Source organism: Magallana gigas, chromosome 6, assembly GCF_963853765.1.
Source record: "Magallana gigas chromosome 6, xbMagGiga1.1, whole genome shotgun sequence".
NCBI classification, from domain to species: Eukaryota; Metazoa; Mollusca; class Bivalvia; order Ostreida; family Ostreidae; genus Magallana; species Magallana gigas.
Genome location: NC_088858.1, coordinates 49232440 through 49246895, shown reverse-complemented (window position 1 = coordinate 49246895; position 14456 = coordinate 49232440). Strand labels below are relative to the sequence as shown.

Sequence of the window (14456 nt, the reverse complement as noted above, 5' to 3'; positions counted from 1 at the left end):
CAATCGTTTTCAGCTGGTCTATGCGCACGTTTCCGGAATTCCACACGAAACTTTCAAATTGATTTTGCAATTATGTTCAAAACGCAGTCATGTGACGTTACAAAATGGAGGTCAAGTCACTCAGTAGGACATGATTATACAGTTTAGAACGAAATGGAGGTAACAGGAGTAAAAGTGTTGGTTTTGACGGGTTTATTTGTAATGACAATACTTTTAGGACTTCTTCCTCTGAAAATCGTTAATTATGTTCGAAGACGCAGTGGGACTAACGTTGATTTACACAAACAAATTGCGTATAGAACAACAATAAGTGTGTTGAATTGTTTTGCCGCTGGCGTGTTTTTAGCCACGGTTGTGCTTGACCTTTTACCTGGTGTACGAGAGAGTTTGACCACTGCCCTTACTGCATTAAATGCTGCAACAACATTTCCGATCGCCGAGTTTGTTATGAGTTTTGGTTTATTTCTCATTTTGGGAATCGAACAAGTTGTTTTGACATACAAAGAAAGTCATATTCAGAATCAAGACTCTGTTAAAAGGCCGTTGCTGGCAAATGACAGTACACTATCCAGACAACAAAGTTTGACAGAGTCTGTCAGAAGTGAGCATTCCATAACAGGGATAAGTGATGAACCTTTCCAAAGCACACGAAAGAACTCGAGAGCATTCGATAATAGTGGAACATTGTCTGATGATGAGGCTCAAGAGGAATCTCATGGACACACCCATGATATCGAGTTTCCACATGACCACTCATTGCTACGGTCTCTACTGCTGCTACTTGCTTTAGCGTTGCATTCTTTGTTTGAGGGCCTGGCTGTAGGTTTGCAAGACAAAACAGACCAAGTGATCCAGATCTTTGCAGCTCTGGCTCTTCATAAGAGCATCCTTAGTTTTAGCTTGGGAATGAACCTCGCTCAGAGCAAAATGACTTTGAAAGGGGCAGTTAAGTCGGTGTTACTTTTTTCTATTTCGGCACCCTTAGGTGTTGGGATAGGCATTGGGATTATTCGATTGTGGGATTCAAAAGCGTCAAATCTTGTTCAGGGAATTCTGCAGGGAATTGCATGTGGTACATTCTTGTACATAACTTTCTTTGAAGTCCTACCTCATGAATTCAACAATTGTGACTCAAGATTATTGAAAGTGATATTTTTACTTCTTGGGTTTGCTGCAGTGACTGCCATTGTTTACTTCGGTCACTGAGAAAAGTGGGTCACAGTGCAGAGCTAAATAAATTCAAATTCAAATTAAATAATTCAAAGAATATAAAATTAAAGGATTTGTAGAAATTTGTAATGCAGTATGAATGCTATAGTGCAAGACTGTCAAAATCAACATTTATCATGGTTATATTATCATAAAAATGTACTAGTACATGTATTTTATTTTAAAAATGTTAATATTGATTTCCAAATGTACAATAACAGCATTTAATTAATGTTATCTAAGATCTGATAATATAGGGTGCTCTTATTTACTTGTAAGTTGTAATATAAAAAGTTTTGGATATTTTTAAAGTTACATGTGTATGTAGAATGGTATTGGGCATTATACAGCTTTCTTTATTTTCAATTTTTAAAATAACATCGTAACATTTCTTTATGCAAAAGTCAGTCAAGTTCATAATATTCAATCTCTCTATCATAATATTACTTATTCGTATGTTAAACATTGACTGTTTCTATATCTAAACTGTATAGATTATCATGATTTAATTGACTGGTATTATGGTATTATGCATGCCTTGTAACTTATACTTCTCTCTTATAATATTAATCTTTGTTATTCGTGTTATCTGTCGCAGTGTACATGTGGTTGTAGCGCTCTGAATGGATGCAACTGTTGATCTGTTAATGGGATTACCATTGGTTTGAATTCTTGTTACATGATATGCATAATCTACTCTGTATTGGTTAAATGTATGTTATATTTTATAAATATTTATATAAATAATAAATGCTATCAAATGAAATTCATTTTCATGCTTCATTTCCAAAAAAAAAGCTGGCCAAGCAAGTTAAAGGGGCACGGTCACGATTTGAGTTGAGAAAAATGTGATTAACTAGTGGTCAACTAGAATTCAAATGTTATTTGTTTCATATTAAACAAGAAAAGTGCATATCTCACAATTATTTATGTAAACAAGACATTTTTTATTGTAAATATATTTTAGCATTAAAAGCAAAAATAACCTGAAGAATAAAGGTTAACACCCCCAGGCCTCCATCCAACGCTTAACACACACCCACCTTCTGCAATAAAATTGAAATAACGACAAACAAAGGGAAATCTTTTGAGTGTATGATGGAACATAATAACATTATATTCATCTCTTGTACATTTGGGTTTTTTCTCCTTTTTTCCTTTAACTTGTTTTCAGAACATTGCTGCATGCTTCCATTCTGCTATAGATATGGACATTACTCGGTTTTAACACACAGGGACCTGAATTTCGGCCGTTATTTCCAGGATTTAATATATTTTCTAAATAATCCAATTATATCAAGAAGTAAAGGTCAAAATATGAATGTTTTAATAAAAATAGGTGGGCTATAACAATATTTAAAAAAAATTAAAGAATTGAAGTGAGATTCAGACACCCATTGATCCTCGAAAGTTAGAATAGAAGGTCCCGCTTACTACACGCTGGGCTATATACGGGGAAAACTATAATGATGGAAGAAGGAACATCTAATTGTTTGACAATGTTCATAAACAAAAGACCCACAGGCCATGACGGTCACCTGAGTACCATATCGCTCAGATGTACCTGCCATAGAGTCAAGTTTGCATTTAAGGTTCATTATTTTGGAGTCTAATTCAAAATCCAAGGCGCCTCTGACTATCACTACTGCTTTTTTAAACTTCCGAGAAAAAAAAAGGATCTGCAGGCGTTTAATTTAATTATTTTTTATAATATTCACGGCTTCATTTATAATGCACACAACATGTATACAGTTTATTGCTACAAGTATACAATGCACAGGTAATTAAAGTAGATATCAAATTAGAATTAATTAATATGGTGACATTAAAAAACATGTTCACTGAACGGCCATACTAGTTGATCTCCCACGACTGTGAAAGTACAGATGAAATATTATATCCACATTGAGTCCATCTTGGCCCCGCCAAAAGGGCATAAACCCTTGACTCAAGAGTCATGAATTTTACAATTCTGGATGAGGGATTCACGAACATTAGATTCACGCATTCAGTTTATCTCCTAATATACTGTGGAACTACAGAATTTTGGTTGATGGTTTCACAGACATCATAACCGTGCATAAGTTTTTTTTTCACCACGTGTGTGGGAGTAGAGAAATATTTTGAAAACAGGACATTTTTGCATATTTGGCCACGCCCATGAGGCCCCATTAAAGGTAAGGTCATAAATTTCACAATTTAAGATTGCCTTTATCCTAGAGATCCTTCAAACTAAAAATGGTAACCCTTGGCCTCTCAAGAAGAAGTTAAAATGTAAAAATTGTTAACGGACGACGCACAAAGTACGTCACACAACGAAGGACGAAGACCAATTGCAATAGGTCACCTGAGTGACTCGGGGGATCTTAACGTGATATAAGCTTTTGTAAGAAAGAAAAGAGGAAACAAAAGTCATAAAAACAAAACAAAACCGAATTTTGAATCATTGTTGATCTGAATTCAATATTTATAAATCAATGATAAAAATGCTTGGAAGTTTCTCCTGTAACGAAAATATGTTTTCAGGAAAGAGTACCGATCGAGTATTGGCACAATCGTACTATAAATGCTGCTGTACCATACTAACTGATCCATTAAGATCTTGGTAAAAAAAAAACACGATTTGCTGTTTAGTTCTGAATCTTATATTTACTAGAGTCTTGAAAAAAAATCTAAAATCATAATAATGCTTCTTTAAAATTAACTCATATATACATGTAGTAAAATCCTTCGGTCTTTCTATTTATTGTACACAAAATTGAGCTGTGTATCGAATTCATCACGATGAATATAACCATTTGCATATATATTCAATATTGAAGATCTTAAGGATCCTCGACACCTATGAATTCTACTTTTTATGAAATTACGTCACAACATGGCGCTTTGAACGCATTGTGAAACAGTTTATATCGCCATAATATGATGTCAAGTTCTGTATGCAATGGGTTTAGCTTCGGTCTACCAACCCGCAAGTCCCGAGTTCGAATACAACAGGGACTTTTATTTTCATGAAGAGCGGTAAAATTTAAAAAAGCTGATTCCCCCCCAAAACATGCTAAAAATCCATATCTTTAGGTAATTTAGAAGAATGGGCTTGTATGCAGAACCTTTCCCAGGTGTGTGGAGGACCCTTAATGCAAATAGACCTCAATGCAATTTTCATTGATCAATTTCTGTTTCGGTATTTACGTTTTACGATTAAATACTAAGTTTTAAATTGATGGAATTGAAAAAAAAACCATTTACTTCCAAAGAAATTATAACTTAAGAATTTATTGACGCATTTAAAAAGGGCGGGGGGTGGGGGGGGGCGAGGGATTGGATCCCACCCCTTTCCTTGGGGGCATACATATCTGATATTCATAAGACGAAGTTCATATTCAGCGGTTTATTCAGTTTCACTGCATCCAAACACAGTGCGTAAAAGAGGAACAAATATAAAGATTTAACATAGAAACAAATCGTCAGAAGTACATACAAAAATGTATGATAAAGGATCATTACAAAAGAGCATACTCGATAAAGACAAGAGAAAAAAGACTTAAAAGAAAAGACATAGATATACATGTATAGCACATTTAAATGAAGTAGATCATAAGAACAATCAGGGGGGTCAGACAGCATCAAAAATATATAAAATGAATGCACGTAGTTTTTTCCATAGATATTATATTAAGGTTGACCACCGTCGGACACCCACGATCACTCTCGGATGACATGAGAGAGTGGCCGTGCTCATGGGTTCTCGACGATGAAGTAAGACATGAGTTCAGAAAAAATTAAAAACAAATCAAAGTGGTCTTTTACAATTATTTCTATTGCTAATTGGGCAATAATTCTCTTTAAAATAAAAAATGAAAATGCTTTTAAACTACAAATGTACAAGTATGATGAAGTATCACCATAATTATTATTTGAACAAGGTAAATCGTCATGTAATTTATTTTGACAAAACCCTGCTAATATAGTTTCAAAGTAGTAAAGTATTTTTTGAAAATGTCAATTAATTCATTCGAAAATCACAAAACTCGGCTGATACTGTTTTAAAATTGTACAGTATTTTTCGAAAATGACAAAAATTTTAAGTGTTCAATAATCACGTTTACTATATTATCTATTTACAAACTTTGCAATTCTCCATATAATATATGATTTAACACTCCACAATAAATCAAGACAGATTTACTAGTAATATGCTTCTGACAAAATACAATAAACTCTACATATGTAGCTTACCACAGTTAACCATTTTAATTCAATCATAATCTGCATGTATGCAACCATTCAAACAACAATTTTTCACTTTAAATAGACGAATACCGTAAAAATGCTATTTTAGACTGACTCACGGATATTGTAAAAAAAAAACCAAACACTTTATTTATAGTATTAAAGCAAGGTTCTTAAATAGCTTTCACCGGATGAGGAGTAAAAGAACCCCATCTTGTCAGGAATCTGTCACAACACGCTACTTTATTTCTGAAGCCTGGTGATGTGAACAAGAGGTTCATTGCATGCATGGCAAGGCCCTGTAATCTCTAGACACGATAGACTGGGACTATGTGACATTTTTTGAGTGTGTACATGTACAGAGAGAGAGAGAGAGAGAGAGAGAGAGAGAGAGAGAGAGAGAGAGAGAGAGTACAATAAATCTGTGCGAAGTGCAGATTACATCTAGAATACAAAGATATACCATGATAGCAAGTCTAAACTACACCTCTTTTGTTGCCGATTCTAATCGATTCAAATTTGAGCTACCTTTATTTGACCATTTTATCGACATAGTCACTTACATGTAACAATCTGACATTAAGATCGTTTATATGCAATTATTAAATTTTACGCTCAAGAGTCTAATTAATGCACTGATTACTGTCCAACACTAAAATAAGAAGTAATTCCCTGTATAAGAGATCGAACATATCAACAATCTTAATACTTCCTGTGATGATACTTAGGACTAATTGCCGATAATGGTGTTTGGGGGTGGCGGGTATGTGGGATTATTCTGATTGCTCTATATAAAGGGATGCATGCCTTCTGTCGACGTCTGGATTAAAATGGCGAGTAGTCTACGAATCTTCATCGTCCTGTATCTTGTTGCATTGGGACAGATATGTACCTCATACAACATCGATAACTTAAAACGTTCTGGAGGTAAGTTTTTATTAAAAATGTTTTCTTAAAAAATTCCACATGGCAGTTTATCTGCATTCATATGTTACGGGCAATTAGTTAGCTATAAATTGTAAGTAAAGTAAAAATCCTAGGTTAATTTTGGTGGGTAACTTGAATACAATGTATCTAATTCCTTATTAACAGTTGTTTGTGTAAGTATTTACATGTAGTAGTTAACATAGCTGCAGATCTGTAGCTCTCTGGTTGAAAAAATTCGGATAGACAAACCAGAGAGCTACAGTTCCAAGCGTTGTAAAAACCTCCGATTTACGCCGCCGTTTTTGTGTCGCTCGCTTCGGGAATTATATCCGACTTTAAAAGCATTCAACCGCCTAAAAAATTGGATTTATTAATTAAACATATAGTTTACCCTAACTCTGCTAACTTTGTTTTCCTTTCAATGGTTCACAACGGCCAGCCTTCGCCTTGGAATGTCATCGTTTTAAAAAACTCGCCTTATGACAACCATGTTTACCTAGTAGCGAGATCTCGGGTGCTTCGATTTACCCAAATGGACCCAAATGAACCCAAATGGCGATTAAAGTGGAAAACAATTATAATAAAATCCTTATTACTAATATTATCACTTTAGTCATTTCATGGGGTTGTTAGCCGTTATTAAGAAAAATAAAGACCCAAATGGCGATTCAAGCGGAAAACAATTATAATAAAATCCTCATAATTTAGGGAAATTTGGAAAAATAAAAGCCGAAGGTCCAAAACAATAATTAAAATTATTTAAGTATATTTAAGTATATCTTTAAAAATTGTTTTTGAAAAATAAAGATCAGCATTTTATCTCGATTTGTAAAAGTATATAATGTATGTAATTATATTCAAATAATATAAATATATATATTATATAAAAATAAAACAACTTTTTAAAATAATTTTAATTATTGTTATGGACCTTCGGCTTTTATTTTTCCAAATTTCCCTAAATTATGAGGATTTTATTATAATTGTTTTCCGCTTGAATTTGGGTCCATTTGGGTTCATTTGGGTCCATTTGGGTAAATCGAAGCACCCGAGATCTCGCTACTAGGTAAACATGGCTGTCATAAGGCGAGTTTTTTAAAACGATGACATTTCAAGGCGAAGGATGGCCGTTGTGAACCATTGAAAGGAAAACAAAGTTAGCAGAGTTAGGGTAAACTATATGTTTAATTAATAAATCCAATTTTTTAGGCGGTTGAATGCTTTTAAAGTCGGATATAATTCCCGAAGCGAGCGACACAAAAACGGCGGCGTAAATCGGAGGTTTTTACAACGCTTGGAACTGTAGCTCTCTGGTTTGTCTATCCGAATTTTTTCAACCAGAGAGCTACAGATCTGCAGCTATAGTTAACACTGCCAAAGTCTTATTCTTATTATGGGGCCACTTCGACCATCGCATTTCGCCTTTAGGTCGAAGGTGCGAGAGTGTGAAGTTGCGAAGGCGAAAGTGCGAGAGTGCGACGGCGAAGGAGCGAAAGTGCGAAGATGCGACGGCGAAGCGCGAAAGTGCGAATTAAGGCGAAGGAGCGATACTACTTCGCACTCTCGCCTTCGCATCTTCGCACTATCGCCTTGGCCTTTTTTGATAGCTTTCAGAAAGTCTCGGTCGATTACATAGAATTTGATACAGGCACCGTACTCGCCAAGGTTTTCCGATTAATCCATGATATAATTGGTACGCATGCGCTAGGCCATTGTGCTTACTATGAATGATTTTATGCCTAATCATTATATACTCCACATGAAATGTAATGTCCGCCATAATGTATACATATGCACTTCCAGACTCCTGTCACTTACCAGCTGTCTGTTTACACACTAACATTCTAATTTCATTATGCGACACTCCTTGCTCATTTATGGATCTAGAGGGGGAGAGGGGGTCCGCCCGCCCCCCCCCCCCCCTCTTGGAAAATTCAATATTTATAACTTCACACATGCAGCAAAGGGGGAGAGAGGGTCCGGATCCCATCCCCCCGGATAATTTAATTTTATTAATTATATATAATAAAATCTCCAAAATATGTCTTGGAACCCCCCCCCCCCCCGACCCGACAAATATAATTATCCATCGACCCCCCCCCCCCCCCCCCCTTAAAAAAAGTTATTGATCTGCGCAGGCTGTTGAAAATAAATTCTAAAAAGTTCATCGTCTGCCTCAGATGTCCTTTTATACAGCTAAAATTGTCTTTAAACGATAGAGAGCTCCACAATTATAAAAAGGCGAAGGCAAAAGCGCGAAGATGCGAAGGCGAGAGTGCGAAGTTGCGATGGCGAAGGAGCGATAGTAGTATCGCTTCTTCGCCTTCGCAACTTCTCACTTTCGCCTTCGCATCTTCGCGCTTCGCCGTCGCATCTTCGCACTTTCGCTCCTTCGCCGTCGCACCTTTGCACTTTCGCCTTCGCAACTTCGAACTCTCGCAACTCGACGTAAAGGCGAAAGTGGGAAGGTCGAAGTGGTCCCATCGGAACACCATAATAAATAGTTTATCAATCTATATTCTAAATAAATATGCTTAAGGAACACTACAAGATTACCAATCAATCTCGAAGGCAAATTATTTTTGATAATTAATTTTAATTAGAAATACTAGTAGAAAACAAAATGAGAAAGATCTACATGCAATTTTAGTAGCATACGTTTGTTGTAATGTTTTTTTCAGGATTGTATTAAGTATCTGGGAGCTTAAAAATATAACTGTATGAAATGAATTATACATTGTAACTAAAGTTCAGAAGTGTTGCATGATCACATTAGGAATCTAATTCCAAATAAAGTGTTCCACGTAGTTCTGCAGATATGCTGATGCACCACATATTGGAAAAATACAGTCATTCTGGTAAAAGAAAAATGCCATGTAATTTTTTATTTTCCTGCAGATACCAATAACTTGGAGGCGTTGTTCCACATTTTGGACACCTATACGACGGACCGGTTGATAGATGTAACCCGACCAATCAAAATTCACCCGATCCGGTTTGCCAATGGTTAGTCCTGTCAACCCATCACCATATTGACACTCATATTGTAAAATGAACGAGTATTTGAATAAAGTAACTTTAATGTCATATCTTTGATGGAGAAAAATCTTCTGTCTTTTCATTATTATTTTAAATCTATGTACAGGATATCTATTTAAGTTAATTTCTAACTACAAGTAATATGATATAACATATTAACTTGGATCGGATTTCGCGGTTTAAAACTATACAAATGTTTCTTTATATTGGAAAACATTAATAAATCATCATTTTCCTTTTTAATATATATATATACTAGTATAATTTAAAGTACTCATTGAATAAATACTTAGAACAACTCTATGTAAAAACAAAACTTGTATATTGGGGTTCCGGTGTAATACACCGATGTAACGAATAATATAGACCCGGGTTGAAAATTGACCCGGGGTCATTTTTCAACGTTGAAAACTGAGACCAAAAGTCGTGAAATTTATATCCGGGGTCATTTTTCAACAGCTTGAAAAAGACTTTTCTAAACTTTGAATACCTCGACACGTTGAAAACTGACCCTGTTGAAAATTGACTCCAAGTTCAGAGTTATAAACTGTTTTTTAAATGAACTGGATTTTGTGCTACGTGGTTAGTGTACATACATGTATATAGTTTTAGTTTTAAAATTTCAATTCTGTCATACTGTCCGATACATATGCTTTATTCTATGATTTGTTAAGGTTTATTTTGGTATAACAATCGTTTAATATTAAAACTGAAAACTTGGTATCCATTTATAAAACTATGTAACTAAAGCTAAGAAGATGACCTTTTGCTTCTGAAGGTGACGGACGAGTCGGGCTAGCAATTTTTTGGGACATAGAACTGATTTTCATTCCCTCGTTGAACAAAATTTGAAGGTCACCAAGGACTGTCTATTTAAGTTTTTACTGACAGAATGTTTTGTATCTTAAAGAAAATAAGTTATTTGTTTTCAAGTGTACTTAGAACAGAATATAAATAATGTCTCTTTTTTCAAAAATTGACATTAACCCTGATTAGGTACTTACAAAATCGTCGTCATATATATATATATATATATATATATATATATATATATATATATATATATATATATATATATATATATATATATATATATATATATATCCCCGACTTGAATTGGTTTTTTTTTTCGTGCATGGGGAACGAGTTGGGGGTGACACTGTGAGCGCGTATAGTGAACAAGTATTTTTTTTCTATGAACAAGTTGACAACAAGGTAAATTGACACTCGATTATATTGAATTATATTGAATTTAATTTGTTCTTTTTTCGGAAATCTACTTTAAAAACCTGTGCATTGTATGTTTGTAGCAATAAATTGCATACATATTGTCTGCATTATTTATGAAACTGTGAATTATATAAAATATTGACTATTACAGGCCTGAAGGTCACTATATTACCAAAAACTTCCAAAAAGTCAGAGAGTCTTAGATTTAGGTTTAGATTCTAAAGTGAAGCTTAAAATGCAAACATGAAAGTCCCTGACAGAAACATATCCATCTTTTAAAAGACTCTAACTCTGACCGCCAAGGCTGGTGGGCCCCTTATATTTTGACACATGGTTTGCATACTGATATTTTATATTATTCTAATCATTACGAGATTGTTTACATGTAGCCTAAAGTTATTACGTTCGATCCTTCTTCTACAACCCTTTTTCCAATGGTCATTTGAATGACGGACCTATTATAATAAGATTTTATTCATTTTGATATTATTTCATTGTTAAAAAACGGCTTACTCTTACATGTATCAGTTCGAGATTGTTAGGTTTTGGTTATCCACATAATATGTACAAATTTGTTCGAATTTTACACTTTCAGGATTTGTATGGTATTATATATAGCCCTTTCACGGCTCATTATTATGCATTCGAATTCTACTAAAGAAAAACTCAACAGTTTTTCCAATAAAAAATAAGTCTCAGTAGAAATACATTTTCTCTTGCATCAGAGCATACAGTTAGAGTCTAATGGTAGATGTAAATAAAGACGATTACAAAAAAGAAAAGAAAAAAAAGAAAAGTGGAAAATACTTTTATGTGATGAAATTATGCAAAAAATACCATTTCTTAAAAAAAAAACACCATAGAGATATTTCCATCATTTATTTGAATCAAATAATTTAAAATTATGATATATAAATTAAAAATATTTTCCTGAGTTTAAGTGGACAATTTAATTAATAAACATTTTTGTCTTATACAATGTACAGATATTTTCGTGGAAGTAAAATATCTTTAAAATTATCAAAAAAACAATACAGTTTGGAATCTAATTCCCTCTCTTAAAACATAACAAAAAAACCCACCAACATATCATTACATACATATAATAAGATAAATATAATCAATGAAATAAACGTCCTCGACGGCTACTAGTATTTCAGCTTTTACAAAAATTACATTACAGTTCAACTATTAATTATAGAAAATTATAAGGAAATATAAAATAAATATTAATTCGATTGTGATTTTCTCGATTTCCCCTCAGATTCTGATAATTTATTCGTTGCTATGGATTTACGTTTTTCAAATGACAAAGGATCTGGAACGTGCGCCATCAGCGTGGCAACGACAGGATCGTGATCAAATATCTCTGTAGCACCTTCTCCACCCTCCACTGTTTCCCAGTCGACGGCCGTTATGTCGGCTAAGGGTAGCGTATTGGATGCTATGTAGAAATCTATTAGTCTGCCCTCTCTTCGTTTCAGGGGCGTATACTCATAAATAGCCACGGTATGTTGATTGATCTCTGCGCTTGCCTTTTCATACGATAAATTAAAATCGCCAGCAATGATAAATGGCAATTTCATTTGATTGGCAATTTTGTCGATAAAGACGAGTAAATTTTTTAATTCGTTTATTATTTCTGTCTCCTTCTTTGAATTATGAGAACCGTGCCATGAGATACAGAGAAAATGTGCCAAAGGGACGCCCTTGGTTTTGATTTCCAATATGCACATTCTTCCAAGAGGAGAAAATCCCGTAGTAAGTTTTCCCTTTCTTGTCATCTCTTCATGCAGTCTAACAAATCTTGTAAGATTGGGTTTTTTGACAATTAATTCATTTTTATCATATAAAATACTGGCTTCTTGGTGGCCGAAATACTCATATTTAGCCGGAATATTTATATTCTTCCAGGTAGAGTGTCTCCGTATTCCAGTCCAAGGAAACTCCTGAAACAGAACAACGTTTGGATGAACTGTTTCAAGTATTCCAGCAATCGCTTTTTTCCGTTTGTTTGCCGTTCCCTGTCCCGCATTTGGACCCCCAACATTTGATATAACGAGCGACATGATTGGTTGAGCTTTGGGATTTGGCAATACTTTGGACTCCAAAGGAAACTTTGTGCTCTGTTTTTCAGCCATTTTCTTATCTTCAATATCTAAACGGAATGTTTTAAAAAAATGTTAGCTTTAAATTCATACTTAAGTTAACCAGTTAACTATTTTAGGTAAAATTTACTTGGAAAGAAAACCAGATATTAAAGCGTAGTTCTTAAACCATGAAAGAAATATACACTGTTTAGGCCACCTTTTCAACAATATATTATTAATATTTTATGAATATGCAATGCATTTTTTACCTTAAAGTTTGCATTTAAAAGTAAGAATTTCATTCTAATAAAAGACTATTATATAGTAAAACATGCAGTTTTTATTTTATTATTTCAAATTGTGATTATTTTTACCCAATGTTAATAAACATGTACATGTACATGGCTAATGACATAAATATTAATTCATGATTAATATTAAAACAGGGCTAGAATTAGTTATATTTCTTTAATGTACATAAAATGCGTACATGTATGTCAAATTATAACTATAATGTTAGGTAAATATACAATATAAAAAACCCAAAACGAATTACGATATTATATAAAACTCTCTAAACACCAATTCGTCTAAGAATTTTTTTTGTTGGCCGCATTATAATGAAAAACAAGATAATTTCCTAAGTTTGTGATTAAGAAAAATGTGTAATGAACTAATAAAGAAATCAATATTAATTAATATATTTCTTACCTTATATCTCCACCCGCTTGGCACCCCAACTTTCGCTAAATAGAAATAATCTATTGTTTATATATATCTATCATAATGTTTATACATCTGACAAACCTTTTTTATCTCATCAAATGTTTACAAACGTCGTTTGGGATTCGTTGTCACAATTTAAGAATAATTTTTTTCAATTTCCTACATGTTTATACAGAACTCTCCGTCTTTAAGAAATACAATTAGCCTAATAACAGCCGTCCAGCTCTCTTAAAGCAAAGTTTTGGTTAGGCTTGGTTTTTTTTTTTCAAAAGAAATTGCCGAATACATAATTAATATACATAGAGGTTTATCATAATTAAAATAATAGTAAAACATTCATCAAAATAGAAAAACTAATTTTTAACTTGTATAAAACCTTTATAAACAATAACAGTCTATAGGCCTTGTTTACATAATATTATCAAGCACTTCACCCCGCTTGTAACTTTACATTAATACTAATGATAACGTTGCAATAACCAAACATTCACATCTAAACACGGCAACTTACTGATAGTAAAAAATCAATATTTGACTGAAAGATAATTTGATTACCAAGTATATATGACTCTCTAAACTTGTTTAATTTTTGACTATCCTCGTAATGTGTTTCATAGAAAAATTTAAAATTAAGAAATAAGTATTATTACTAAAAAAATTTTTTTATAAAAAATGTTTGACTTAGTACGTGTACAAGTAAATCAAACGGCTAAACATTTTTCATCTATATCGAAAGTAAAAGTACCTGGACTCTTTCTCTGGAAACATCGTCATAGCTACATATTTTTGATACTTGTATTTATGCGTGTTAATCAAATAAAGATTGATTAAATTTCTATGACTGGAAATATACAGGTAAATAGTGTGGATACTTGCCCGAGGTTTCTCCTTTATCCAACTAATAAAGATATTTCCTCATTCTCCCTTTTTAAAACTGCCCTGTTCCTTGTTTTGTTTACAATGTAGATTGATATATAAATATAAAGTGAAAGGTTATTAGTC

At 33.5% G+C, this 14456-nt stretch overlaps 2 protein-coding genes and 1 long non-coding RNA gene across 5 annotated transcripts; 2 read left to right on the top strand and 1 right to left on the bottom strand.

The window, feature by feature from the left end:
- The first annotated feature begins 86 nt into the window (after nucleotides 1-86).
- Nucleotides 87-1975, top strand: LOC105345168 (zinc transporter ZIP1). Its single transcript, XM_034467396.2, has one exon. The coding sequence runs from the start codon at nucleotides 154-156 to the stop codon at nucleotides 1204-1206; it is 1053 nt and encodes a 350-aa protein (XP_034323287.2). The 5' UTR covers nucleotides 87-153; the 3' UTR covers nucleotides 1207-1975.
- Nucleotides 1976-6121: 4146 nt separating this feature from the next.
- Nucleotides 6122-9477, top strand: LOC117688829 (uncharacterized). The gene is made up of 2 exons (XR_004601193.2): nucleotides 6122-6369; nucleotides 9268-9477. It is a non-coding gene; the product is annotated as an uncharacterized lncRNA (long non-coding RNA).
- Nucleotides 9478-11502: 2025 nt separating this feature from the next.
- On the bottom strand, nucleotides 11503-14456 carry LOC117688830 (uncharacterized). Of its 3 annotated transcripts, none has more exons than XM_034467397.2 (3): nucleotides 14331-14456; nucleotides 13440-13474; nucleotides 11503-12796 (listed from the first exon to the last, which is right to left on the bottom strand). In XM_034467397.2, the coding sequence occupies exon 3, from the start codon at nucleotides 12777-12779 to the stop codon at nucleotides 11868-11870; it is 912 nt and encodes a 303-aa protein (XP_034323288.2). In that variant the 5' UTR covers nucleotides 12780-12796; nucleotides 13440-13474; nucleotides 14331-14456; the 3' UTR covers nucleotides 11503-11867. The 3 variants fall into 3 exon arrangements, with proteins under 3 accessions (XP_034323288.2, XP_034323289.2, XP_034323290.2); XM_034467398.2 differs by having other exon boundaries at nucleotides 14327-14429; XM_034467399.2 differs by lacking the exon at nucleotides 14331-14456 and adding an exon at nucleotides 14200-14279.